Genomic DNA, 14441 nt, shown 5'->3' on the forward strand with positions numbered 1-14441 from the left:
TGAATCGGTTTGACCGTTGAATTTTCTCTTTTCAAAACAGCAGTACAGTAGTGGAAAATGAATTAGTACATGAAGTCATACTTGAACTTCAGTACAATTTTGATCCATTTGTAATTCACCATTTCAATGCAGAGGGACATATCCTTTATACTCTCCTACATTCACCTGACAGCTGTATTTATTTCTACTGAGCAGATTAAGATTTTACATCAAAAACAAATAATCGTATACAATATAATGCATTCCTAAAGATTTAAACTACTCAACAACATATTAATTAGTAAAGATTATCGCCCCCTCAAGCAGCTGCAACATTTAAATGCTGCTTACATGCTAATGAATTGCAATAATCTGACGATTTAAAGGCTCTGCACACTGTGTTTTCAGTTGACTGATTGAACCTCTACTCAGGTTGAAGTTGGGAAGAGTTAAAGTGTTGAAAGTGAGCAAGCACCCACAATAACCGGACATCCTCTAAGGGGAATGAAGCTATGATGAGTGTTACTAAATAAACCTGTGTTTTCCGGCCTTGACAAATCAAAATGTCTGCTGTGAAATATGTCTGTAAGAATAACTAAAGTGCAAGTCATCCTTCCTTAACAGGTGCAACTGGTGACAGAGGGAGATGCAAGTTTGAGAAGGTTCAATCAGACAGCAAGTGAAAACACCTGTGTGAGTGAACCATGAGTGTGTAGGGCCCTTAATATATTCACATTAAGATATCTTTCTGAAAGGAGTTAAGTGCATACTTTTACTTTGGATAATTACAATATTTTTTGCTGCTTGTAACTTTGTACTTTTACTTTTGGATGCAGGACTTTTATTAGTAAAGGATCATTTTTATAGTGTTTTATATTGCTACTATTACTTAAGTAAAGAATGTGAATACCTCTGTTAGAGAGTTACTCTGCAATCAATTCCCAGGTGACATACCAAACAGCATTAACCTTAATAATTCTGTCTGCTAAATACAGTATAACCTCTACCAAGGAGGTAATGCTTTTAGTCTTGGGGGTTTATCTGTGTTTTAGTTTGCAGGATTTCCTCAAAAACCTGTTTAGGGGATGATAGGATTAGCTTTCTTTTCTTTCTCAATCACTTTGCAGGAAACGTGGCACACATCTTGCATATAATTACAAAGTTTAAGGATGGTTCAGCCTTAAACATTTAATGCATGCTGAATTTCTTGTTATCCAGTTAGCTATGTAACCTGGTTGGTTGGCTGGCTGGAGTTATAAGCTTCTGTGTTACATAAAAGACAGATTCAACCTCTCACAAATGGATAAACATTGGATCTAAGGACATTTGATATCAACAAGAAATAAGATAAAACTTGCGCTCGTCCTCTTCTGGTATGCTCAGTTTCAACATGAATTTGAATCACAGAAATTTTACCTCTGGGCGTTTTAGCAGTTTACCGACACAAACAACCAATAAAATATGTTGAATGACAGTAACGGCATGAGCTCTGACAGCATGCACCAACTCAAGTGTATAAAATGTGCCTGCGGAAGTTTTTGTGTCATTAAATGTTCAAAAATCTACCAAGAACGTTAATGAAAAACAGTTAACAACATAGGGTAAGAGGGAGTTTTTGCAGCTTCTAAAATCGACTTTGCATAATGCAGTATCTGAGTGCATTGTGCTGCTTTAAAAAAAAAAACATCCATGTTTTGAAGATAAGGGTCTCATTCCCAAAGGATGACATGGATGAAGACATAAACACACCTTCTGGGTTTCTTTCCTTGTTACATACTAGGCACATTCACTGATATTTTTAAAAGAATCTGAATGAAGAAGATGTAAAAAAGTGTAAATCATAAATATCATGACTATATCTTTTAAAATAAAAAAATGTAGACTGATTTTTATCCCAAAATAACCCTATCAAGACTAACCAAATCTGCAGTAAACCAAACCCAAATATCTCCATAACAAAGAACAACTCTGATGTCTTCAATGCTTGAGGGAGATATTTAAAATAAATAAGACTTAAATATCCACCAATATCCACCAGTGACATGTGTCCATGGTGTTGCCCAACCCTGCCTTAACCTTCTTACATGCAGCAGAAATGCTAAATTTCTTTTCATTTAAAAAGATATATTCTAGCCCATTTTTCATTTAAAAATTCTCTATGCCGGCTTTCACCCATAGACTCAGAGACACAATCCTCTTGACAATCTCATCAGCATACACACACACCATGTTTTTAGCCCTCTAGATTCAAGTGTGTACTTGTTTTAAATCATCCTGCCATCAGAGTGGAGTCCACTGTCCACGGACAACAGACGCCTCTCTGTTTTGCTGGCCCCCCTACATCTACCCCTTCCTCTTCCTTCTGCTTTCACTACATGATTCTCCGAAACACTTGAACCAACAGATACATGTAGTCCTTGCATGTGCCGCTGCTTTCACTCCTCTCTCTATTGGATGGAGGGGGAGAATTTGTTTTCTTAATTACACTGCTCTGGTCTTTTCTCATTTCAGCCTACCATTCCCCAGTGTCACTCCCTCTGCTTTGTTTGGCTGATAACAGCTCCTTAACTGCTCAGCTTGGTGACGTTATAGTCTCTGCTATTTCATTCAGTCACACCCGTCCTAAATGCATTTTTCAGTTGAAACCTGCCTGTATAAAATAATTCCACATAACAGATAATATCACACAATTCACCATACAAAAATATCCAATAGTTAAAATTCTAATTTTAATTTGTGAAGGGTTAAACTGAAAGGAAAATAGAGCAGCAACAATTAGTAAAATAATAGTTGGATCAATCAACAGAAAATTGATTGGCAACTACGTTGATAATTGAACTATTGCTAGTGCCAGCTCCTTGATTATGCGAAATCTCTGCTTTTAATTTGTTTAGGATTTGGTCTGTTGGTAAGACAAAACAAGCAGTATCGGTCAGGCTCTAGAGAACACAGCCATCTTTTCTGAAAAAATAAATAAACAGTTGATTGTTTATCTCTCCTGCAGAAACGGATAGAAACAGTATATGTTCCTTTAAGGCCGCAAGCAACAATTATTTTCATAACCATTAATTATCAATCATTAATTAATATGCTTGCTGATTATTTTTCTTGGTTAATTAAATTAGTCCATCATTGTATGGAAATGGCATGAGAGAGAGGGGGCACAACACGCGGCAAAGGGCCACAGGTCGGACTTGAACCCTGGGCCGCTGCAGCGAGGACAGGGCCTCTGTACATGGGATGCGTGCTCTACCAACTGAGCTAACCAGCAGCACCCATTCCTGGATTTTTTATTCCAATACTTCTCCTTTTCAGATGCCTTCTCACAAGTTCCTTCCTTTTTTAGACTATTTGTCGAAGGCTGAAACATCTGATTTGGAGTGGTGGATTAGAAGGATTGAAGGGGAGCAGAGAGGGTTTGCAGCCTTTGCCGTAGACACACAGCAACACACAGCAGCACACAGTATCTTGTTCAGTGAAACACTTACATGAGGCTGATCTCAGACAGGAAGGCACTTGGACACAGCCTCAGGCTGTGACCCACAGACTTGGCCTCTTACAGAAGAACAACACTGAAAAAGCATGGTGTCTCTCACCGAGCAAGAATTAAATAGAACTACTGTAGTACTGACCTCAAAAAGAGGGAAGTTACACAAGTACCTGCAGGAAAAGAGAAGCTGCAATTCAGAGCAATAAACAAAATAAACTTTTCTGTGTTTGTCAAGTAGAGCAAAGAGGCCAAAGGTGAGGATATTATATGAAGGGCATAGTCTCTAACCCGGACCATAAGGGACAAAACTACTAGTGAAATTAAAACCAAACACACAAATGTATTCTTTACATTTGCCTACATCAGTGCAGCTTTCTCTACTCTTTGGCTACATCTGGATCATTTCTCATCTATCTAGTGTATAAAGATGAGGGACTCAGATGAAAGAATCAGCAACATTTAATCAATTAGTTGATTAGTTATCAACTATTAAAGAAATCACTGTTTTGATAATCGATTAATTGGTTTGAGTATTTTTTAAGAAAACAATTGAGGATTTATATTGGGAAACACTGATCTTTTTTCACTATTTTCTGTAATTTTATAGACTAAACAACTCGATAAAGTAACCAACAGATTAATCAACAATGAAAACAATGTAAAAATGAAAAAGCCCAAGATAAAACACATCAATGCTTCTCCAGTGATCTATCAAAGTGTAAAGAAATCTTAGAATTATTAAGTAAGTTAGTATCTACTTTGAACTGAATGTGGAGAGTAAATGAGTAAAAAATGGACAAAAACTGCACCTTAAGAAAAATACTTCTCACACACCACTTAAATCAAAAATACTTATTTGAAACACTCTATTTGAAATGGGTCATACTAGCCTACATGGATATTTTACTTGTAAAATCCAGACTATTGCACTTTTATAGGAGTAAGCCTTCTAGGAGGTACAAGTGAGAAGTTACAGAGGAATGTCCCTGAAAACCCAGTGACACACCGGCCAGCCTACAACAACAACGATGATGATGAACTAGCGAAAAGTTCCGCTTCTGCACTTCCCACGATCATGTGCCTGGATCTCGTGCCTTATGGAGCACAGCCAGGCCTCACAGATGCTCAAAGTCCAATCCATAAAACAGATGATAAGCATCACTGACAGAAAATGGAGCGCAAAGGAGAGAAAAGGGAACATTTTTGAAGGGTGGGGGACAGTTGTAGAGCAGGAAGTGTCACTGGTTAACCACAAGGGTGTCCAACACTCTGACATCACTCAATTAGGACTAAGGACCTACTTCACAGCACAAAGACAAGTGAGGCAGAGATGATAAACTCATTCAAATGTGATAACAGGGACACAATGTAGGGGCTTGTTGTCTTTGTGCTGTGCTGAGTCAGAATGAACTCTTGGCTGAGAATAAAGTAGGCCACTGAGGTTCACAGATAACCCCAATGTTCTCACCTCAGATTGAAAGAGTGTGGAGGTTAAGTGTTAGTTGTAGCTCTACGACTGACAGGATGACAGATGAAGCAATTGAATGAACAAGGTAAAAGACAGCCTGCTAGACAAATAGACAAAAAGCAGATTGACAACTGAGAGGGACAGACTGTCAGTTATATAGAGACAGGAAGGTACCTCCAGTTTACGGGCTTGTTTTTACTACAGAGTGTGTCACATGAAGAGGGAGGGGAAAGCATGTGAGACCAAGGGATTACAAGAAGAGGGTATGGCTGAAAAGGAAAAATTCCAATTCCAAGCACCAGTCTCGCTTGGACAAGTTGGGTGATTATTAACCCCAATCACTTTTAAAAAAATGTTTTTTGTCCAAATCAACATGCTGCCTACAAGGGTACTTTCCAAGTTAAAACAGATGGCAGTTGTTTCATCTGAGGAAGTCATATGTCAACTCTATTAACAAGGAAATCTGGAGATGGTGGAACATTTCTGTCAAGCAACATCTTTTATTCAAACAAGCAATTATCAGTCTTTAGCACAAATGTGACTTGAGTCATTAGGTCTAAGTCTCAAGGAAGTCACCGGTCATTTTTTCTTGGGGAAGTCCAGTCAAGTCACAAGTTGTGGTACAGTAAGTCAGGTCGAGTCGAGTCCTTACGCCTTGATTCCACCGTGCACGTCTCTGTGACCTTGTATTTGCACATTGTTTTGTTCTGTCCTCCACGCGATTTCATATCTCACCGGGACCAATTCAGAAACGCAACGTAATGCCTTCCTGATATTGTTTACTTGCTCAGATTTAGGTCATTTTGTAATTTTTCCTTGATTTTTGTGCTTCTACCATGAAATGACAAGTTATCAATACCTGTCTAATAATGATAGAAATGGCCAATTTATCTAACCTGTATGTAATTAATTGACTTTGTATCATTATATCATTATTACTGATTTTGGGTAAAATAAATCTAATTGAAAAATAACAAATAACTTTATAAAGGCCGATTTATTTCTTAATTTCTTCTTATACAAAATATACTCCTTCCCCATTACTTTTACACAGTGAAATACTGACAGCCAGACTTAAAAATAAAAGTAAGAAACTAAACCAAAAAGATAAAATAAACATAGACAAGTCATCGAGTCATCATGTCTCAAGTTAGGTAAAGCCATGAGTCTTTAACTTTTGAGTCCAAGTAGGGTGTCACTCTCAAATCAATTTTTTTTTTCATCAAGTCAAGTTGCAAATTATAAAAACACTGACTTGAGTCAACATGAGCTCAAGTCCACAAGTCAAAGCATGCTGAAAAACTACCAACACTTGTCACAAGCTATATCATAATCACTTAATCAGAGAACCAAAAAGAAACTTAAAAAATGCTGAAACGAGTTAGTGTTCATCTATTGTGATGTGAGCTAAATAAACACGTGAGATGTGAGTATTTTGTCCTTGACTTGGAAATGTGAACATGGCTTTACGGTGACATGTGTGTGAAACTAACGATAAGAGAGAAACTGCTGAAGCGACAGCTCGAGACAGACTATGTGACTAACAAAACGACTTGCCTCCTATTCCAAGGGTGAAATCCTGGCATAAACACAATGGCTCTGGAGGTGATATCGCCATGACTCACTCGCACGCTCGCTCACTCAGTCAGTCACATTAACCTACATTTGGCTTACAACAGCTAAGCAGACTGGATTTTCATGTACTCAGACTTATTAAAGTCTGACAGTCAGTAAGATACCGGCAGCTTTAACACCATCCAGTCAAGGAAATAAAACATATCAAATGACTAGAATGATAAGGCGCTGTATCAGAAACCATGTTGAGCAACACTGTGAGGTAGGAGGATGTGTAGGTTTCTATGATACAAATGAGACTGTTCTAAATGTTTTTCATTCTCAATTATAGAGCTGCAACAATTAGACTATTAATTGACTAGTGGATTAGTGGATGGAAAGAAAATAAATCACCAACAATCAATTGAACCTTTCATTCATTATTAAGTAAAAATGTCAAACATTTGCTGGTTCAAGCTAAATGTGAGAATTTACTGAAGTACTGTTCTTAAGTACAATCTTCTGCTACTTTATACTTTCTCTCCACAAAATGTATTCGATACATTTAGTTACTAGTTACTTTGTAGATTCAGAATATTTTGTATTTATAGGCTATTAATTGTGACGTGTTACCGATTGCTGTGGACGGGACATCATGTGAGAGGATGCTGCATCAGAGCCAAAGTAGCACTTATTTTTATATGCTTATTTCATGGCAATCTGACAGAAGAATCACCAATACAGATAATCAGAAAAAGGCTGAATATTGGCTCTGATAATCGGCCAGGGCAGATAATCAGTCTGCCCCTAGTGAAGATGTGACAATATTGCTTCAACCTCAACCACAAACACACGCACACACAAAATAGGGTTTGCAGCACATAAACAAGCTGATAATCAATAATAAACCTTATTTACAGTATACTAGTACCAATGTCCAGTTACCTGTCAAATTAAAACCCATATTTTTCAATATTTTTTAAGCATTCAAGCACACTTTCCTCATTATCTGATATAAATACACTTTGTCTAGCTGCCTACACTACATGAGGCTTCAAATCATACTGTTGTCAACTGTAGCAACCTCAGAAAGCCTCAGTATTAACAACCAGCAGCCATTCAGTGATGACATTTTCCACCCATGCTGTCTTGACCAGTTATGGTCACGTTATGGTTCTTGACCAACTGCTGCAGTAACCGGGCACGACATCCAGCTCATAGGAAGAAGAAGAGCAGCAGTCTGTGTTGAAGTTCACTTGATATTTAACCTTACACTGACAAACAAACAACCACATTTGACACAGGGTGCATCAGGTAGCTAGTTAAAGAAGGGGTGGTGTCATACTTTACAGTGAAAACATAATTCTTCGTCAATAAAGAGTGAACAACACGTTATTAGACGTGTAACGACTCTCCTGCTGGAGCCGTGTACTGTAGCTAACGTTGCGACCAACGACAGCTAACTTGTTGAACTTGGCTAACAACAGGTTGCGCTAATTTGGCTAACATTAATGCTCGCTAACCACCTCGGTTGACGTTAGCTTGGTGTCCACTTAGCATGGCACGCAAACTAAACAAAACCCCGCCGACACAGCTTCAAAACTCCACTTACATCTTTCTGTTCTTGTTTGACGTTGAACAGGTTGAGTCGCTGGAGTCGCGCTTTCATCCCATCCGCCATAAACTTTCCACAAACAAGACCTGAGCGGCTGCTTCTCCGAAACTCGCTTCTTCTGACAGTGTGGGACACTTCAATATCATTTCATTGGAAAGTTCATTTTGCTCCCTGAAGCCGAGGATCCTGCGGTTAAGCGTCAACATGCCCAACACAAAACAACATAAAACCATTTCAAAGTAAGATAATTCCAATCACTTCATATGGATATCCTCTACACACTTCAATTTTATGCTTTTGTTTTGAAGGCTACGAACAACTTCCGACTTTATTCCAGCTAACTGTGGCTAGCTTGATGCAGCTGGATCCATCAATGTGTTGGGAGAAGGGGGGAAACACAGTTCCTGTCCGGGGTCAGTCAAACTTTAGGCGGTAGACTTGTGGGTGGTAACATGATTCAGATTGTGACTGTCTCCGTAGACAGAATCTGAACATAAACAGTACTTCCTGTTGCAGAATGAGTAGGCTCATTCAAGTAGGAATGAATGCCCCTGGGATGCTCTGGGAAGGTATAGTTAATGACCCAGAAGTTTCTAACTGGGATTTGTCTTAAACTCCACAACCAAAGTGCATGAATGGTGGGAGTTTCTAATGAATATTGTATTCAATAGACTGTTGCACTGACTGTCTGATTCAATGTCTTCAAATGAAATAATAGGGAAACTGTAACTAGGCCCAGTGTTATAAAAGTACCCAAAAGTACCAACAACTTAAGTGAAAGTAAAGATATTGTGTTAAAATATTATATAGGTGAAGGTTAACTGAAACAAAGTATCAGTAATCTTCTGGCAATCGAAAAAAGGGAAAAGTAATATATACGTATATTTACATTTTAGTACTGTAAGATACTACACTATGGGTCAACCAAATATCAGATAAATAGATCAGATTTTTCAGATTATTCAAATCAGTGTTTGTTTTTTTAATCTGAATGCTAATAAAATAACTTAATGAAAAAAAAATGCACTACTTTGGCTTTAATGCAGCATACAATCTGCAAAGTAACTAGCAAGAAGTTATCAAACAAATGTAGTGAAGTAAAAAGTACAATATGTGCCTCCAAAATGTAGTGGAGTGGAAGTATGAAGTAGCAGGAAAACAGAAGTACTCAAGTAACGTACAAGTACCTCAAGATGACATTATTGATTAAATGTATTTAGTTACATTCCCTCTTTGATCAGGCCAGACACCTGTAATCTATTGAAGAGTGATTCAGGTTATTTACCTCTATTTCTTTAAGTACAAGAGTACTGAATGAATCAATCAGTGAGTCAGTCCCACATGCTGATTAAACAGTTGTAGGACTCAATCAAAAGCCACAATGAAAAACGTAAAGTATTTCAGAACAAGTAAAAATAGTGATATATATAACAGTTAGTAGTGAAGAATGGAGTATCACAGTCTTTATATTCACATATATAATGAGGTTGGAGCAGTGGCCTGTTGAAAGATTAGCTTACATCAAATTAGACTTAATTGTCAAATTCCTCAGAACTTTTCAGTCTTAACTAATTTTGCACATATATGGAAAAATCTAACATTGTTGGAAAATAAGTGTGTAATAACCCTAACCCAAATAAGAATAGTCATGATATGAGTCATTCACTCACCACAACCAGTCAAATGAATCTCGAGTCAAACCAGCAATTAATCTGAGGTCAACTTGTAAACACTGACTCATAAGGAAATAAGAGGTTTGTTTTGTTTGTGAATAATGCCTTTTCATTGCCAGATTAATGTTAGGCCAAGTATTATACTGTAAGTGCAACTGAATGAACCAGACCCTTTTAAATGTCTGGATAACAATAAAATAGGAAAAAGTGATACTAAAATATCCTTAGTCATTACTGACTGGTTGCTCACAGAATAGTGATCAAGTAGTTATAATAAAACTTAGAATTAGAATAATTAATCAAATAATTAATAAACAAATAATTACATAGTTAAGTATTAGTTGGCTTGTAAAACACATATTGGCAGCAAAATTGAAAACCACTGCAACAAACACAAATGAATGCATAATGGGTTCACAGTGCGACAGTGTGAACTTTGTCCACTTCTGTGGTGACACCCAGTGGTTACTTTGTTACTCCAGAAGCAGCAGGGAAGCCACAGAGACCCTGAGACGGTTTCTGTCCCCTGACGCAGAAGAGGAAGTATCTCTTCATCTCTGCAGGGTTGAAATTAACTCAATAATGATACATTTTCCCGTAATGACTTTTTTTTTTTTCCAAACCACAAACAAATGTTGTTTTTTTAGCAGACTTCAGAAATCACAGTAACGCTCAAATTTTTATGCTGCTGACTTGGCCAGGACTCCCTTGTTCAAGAAATTTTGAATCTCACTGGGAATATTCCTTGTAAAATAAAGGTTTTAATAAAAATAAAATGGTGAGGTTACAATAAAAAGGGTGACTGGGATCAATAGTGCAGCAACAAGTACAAATCCTGCAAAAATGCAGATTGTGAGGCTGGAGATTAATTCAGGTCTCTGCAGTGGTGGCTGTCTGGTTTTTCATATGCACCACACTGACACTACATTCAAATAACACTGACATGAGATGAAATCTTAAAACTCAGAAGGCCAGAATTGTAACACGTTGATGCTTTTAAGCTTGAGAACACCTTTCAAAATATGACACAGCCCAAAGAATCGTCATAGTCTCGTACCATATCTCCTCTATGCTGGACGAATGCTACTGTGCCTTTAAGATCAAGCTGTACTGGCACAAATTTGTATAACTTTGGTAAACTACTTTTAATTTCATGGACGATTAAACATACACATTTCATTTCACATGGGCTCATAATGTGCCTGTTACGATACAATACAGAGAAATGTAATTTTAGGAATGAAGATTTACTCCTCCTGCATCGCCTTCTGCCCCATTTTTGATGAAATTGTGATCTAAATGAAGCTGCTGCTAACTGTCCCATCACCTCCCCCGCTTTAAAGTGACAGTGATCACGGGTGCGGAGTGTGATTTTGTGTGTGTGTGTGTGTGTGCGGTTCAGTGTTTCCTGTGTAAAATGTTTACAGATCTGGCGGTGTGTGTGTGGTTTTAGTTCTGTATTCGAACAACGTTCTAGTTTATTGTCCTTCCTGCGTCTTTATTGTATTAAATAAGAACTCACAACATTGAATAAGTATATAACAAGTGTTGCCCAAAGCTTGCACACTTAATCATTGAGCATGTCAGTGTGTGTGTGTGTGTGTGTGTCAAAGCCCAGTGTGACAGAGCTAGAGAGACAGGTGGTCGGCCTGACATCATCCTCACATTCTTAAAAGGGCTGAACAGACAGAGAGAAAGAGCACACACACACACACACACACACACACACACACACACGACAAGCACATCACAACAGGCGCTGGGCCACAGGAAGTGGTTGCCATAGTAACATGGCTCTACATCCTGCTTGGTTAATGTAAAGCGAGTTCACACCGAACAAATACCTGCACAGTTCTCACAACAAATAAAACAGCCTTGCGTGTACATGCTCAAGTTCAAGTTAAGATGCATGTGTGCATTCACACCCCCTACAGTAGATGCAGTGATACGTACTGTATGTACACATACTGTATTTACAGTACATGCTGGCCTATGCAGGTGTTTATTATGTGAGCCTATATGTGAAGAGCAAGAAAAACAGTCCTCGATCAAGTTCAAGCTGACGTTCTGTCTTTTGACTTGGATTCATTCAGTTTCCCGTTTGGTGTCCTGCTTTGTCTCCATCTCTCTAATTTAATCTAACCGTTTGAAGTCTCTGGTATGTTGGGCATGGCGTGCAATGAAGATGATATCAAATGTCTCCGGCCTGGCTCGGACACCAGCTGCAACTTGTGTGCACAGAGGCTGCTGGCAGAGCACACCATGTGGAGGAGAGTTGAAAGGTTTGGAGGTCAGGAGCGTGTTGGTCAGCAGAGTGTGTGGATTTCTATGTTTGTTAGCGGTCATGTTGTTAAAGGGAGTACAGTGTACAAGGACGTCCATAACGCCAGTGCAAGATCCAGTCTCTTGGTGGGATGTCATAACAAATACTGATGAGGAGATTGTTTTTGGGCTGGTCTCTGTTTCTCATGTTTACCTTCTGCTCAAGAGGAGAAACTTTTAAAAAATGATTTATACCCTTACATAGCCAGCAGGATCATCACTTACGTCAAGTCTTGACTTTGCTTAGGGATAAGATCATTTCCACGTCAAAGTAAGGTTTTTATAAATAACTACTTAAAGGCGGTTTTCTGGTGACTGTTTGGAGCTCTTTAAGTTGTCTCTTGTTTTGAAGTGACCTGGGGCCTCATTTATAAAACTGACTTATCATCAGTTTTGATCTTATGTATGACTTCAGTAGAAAGCCATGTACTGTGTATGTAGTTATTTATGAAACCTTACTTTGACGTAGAAATGATCTTATCTCTAAGTAAAGACAAGAGTTGACGTAAGTGATTTTCCTGCTGGTTATGCATGGGTATTGCAGTTTTGGATGCATACATGTCAAAGCCTGTGGTGAACTTTGCATGAGCTTTATGAACAATGTTCTGTGGGGACACACTTTGCTTGTTAACCCACAATTTAATCTCTTGATCTCCTAGGGTTTTTTGTTTTATGAGTCAAATGTTACCTGTCTGAAATAATCTTGAGACTAAGTTCAAGTATAAATCTGTCTTGACTTTGCTTGGAGATACGATGATTTCCACATCAAAATTAGGTTTCATAAATAACTACTTATACTTGGTTTTCTGCTTCAGTCATACTCGAGATTAAAATTCATTAGAAGTCTGTTTTTGTAAATGAGGCCCCTGACAGACCGTTCCCCTTGATTTATGAATTCATTTTACATTATTGGAACAGTTCATCCGCCATTGGAGAACAGAGGATTAGTCTTCATGGAGCTCTTTTAGTTGTCCCCTGTCTTGTCGTGATCAGGACGTCTTCTTCTTCTTCTTCTTCATTTCTTTTTGCTACAAAATCTTTCTAATTAATATTCAATATTTTCTCATGGAGTGATGAGGGCCAGAGCACAGAGCTTTTTCATAATGTGCACTTAATTTAAAAGACCTTATCTCTACAGCTCCTTTCTGCTGAGCTCCAATTTGGCTGATTTATTTCACCTTTGTAGCCAAGTTATTGTTGAGTGTATCTGTTCCATTATTGTTTGTGCCTTTACATACCTGTATATTAGGGCTCCAACTACTGATTATTTTCATTGTCGATGTTACATTGTTTTCTTGATTAATTAATGTGTTGTTGTTCGGTCTATGAAATGTCAGAAAATGGGGGAAAATGCCAATCAGTGTTTCCCAAAGCTCAATGTGACGTCCAATGTCTCGTTTACTGTCATAGAGGAGTAAGAAACCAGATAATATCAACTAATTACACACACATACCTTGGTGCTGTCCTGGCACTGGAAGACATAGCAGGCACAGTTTGGTGCGTCCCTGACCAGGCAGCCGAAGCTGTTGGGTTCCTGGCTGTTGTGAATCAGCTTAGTCAGCTGGTGAGGACGACATTCAAACAAGAGTGTGTGCGTCAGAGGGTCCCAGACAACTCCTTCTCCCAGAACTGACGCACATCGTACCCATGACGCCGACGCACACAGAAAAACAGTCTGATTACAGGTAGAAGGGTCCAACTGTCCACCTCCACGACCTCCAGAACGCAACCCAGCACCCAGTTTCTCCTCTGCAGGCTGAGCCCTGCTGATCTCAGCCACCACCCAGGGCAGCATGGCCATGGTGGTGAGGTGGTGGACCGGCAGAGAACCGATCAATGTCAGTTTGTATCGTACCTCCTCCTCCTTCTCGTCCTCTCCTTCTTCCGCTACCTTGTCCCCCCATGCTGCAACCCTCTTTCTAGCAGAGGGGAGTTTCTTAGGGGAGGTGAGATGTGAAAGTGAGGGGCATGAGCGGGGGTTTGAGGTTAATTTAGGACAGGGTTTGTCAGAGCTTCCTGGCCTGGGGGGTTCATCTCTTCTGGGCTTCACTTCAAAGTAGAGTCCCTCCATGGCTGGTGTGGCCGGAGGCAGCTGTGTGCCTCTGCTTTTACCTGCAAAACATCAGTTTCAGGATATTTCTTACACCAATATGAGAAAGGCGGCCACAGGAATGTTTGGGCTGCATTTATCTTATTAAGATATCAATAAAACAGGAATAAGCAAACATTTATTTTAAGGATTCGATGTTCGTCCTGGATGTATGCTTCACTTTATCATCTGTAAAGACAGCGCAGTGAAGCAGTCACAGGGTCATTTGGAGGATACTACAGAATGACCA

General features: G+C 38.9%; 1 protein-coding gene across 2 annotated transcripts in view; it reads right to left on the minus strand.

Moving 5' to 3' along the window:
- The window catches only part of tbc1d1 (TBC1 (tre-2/USP6, BUB2, cdc16) domain family, member 1), a 52210-nt gene that overhangs the window by 37025 nt on the left and 744 nt on the right, over positions 1-14441 (minus strand). Inside the window, exon 2 of one of the 2 annotated variants that reach the window (XM_084366432.1) lies at positions 13556-14214. In XM_084366432.1, coding sequence (XP_084222558.1) covers positions 13556-14173 — 618 coding nt within the window. In that variant the 5' untranslated portion in view covers positions 14174-14214. Of the gene's footprint in view, positions 1-8103; positions 8303-13555; positions 14215-14441 lie in introns of those variants that run through there. The other variant, XM_084366433.1, reaches the window with a different exon arrangement.

Source organism: Pagrus pagrus (genome assembly GCF_965226575.1).
Source record: "Pagrus pagrus genome assembly, chromosome: 2".
Taxonomy (NCBI): domain Eukaryota; kingdom Metazoa; phylum Chordata; class Actinopteri; order Spariformes; family Sparidae; genus Pagrus; species Pagrus pagrus.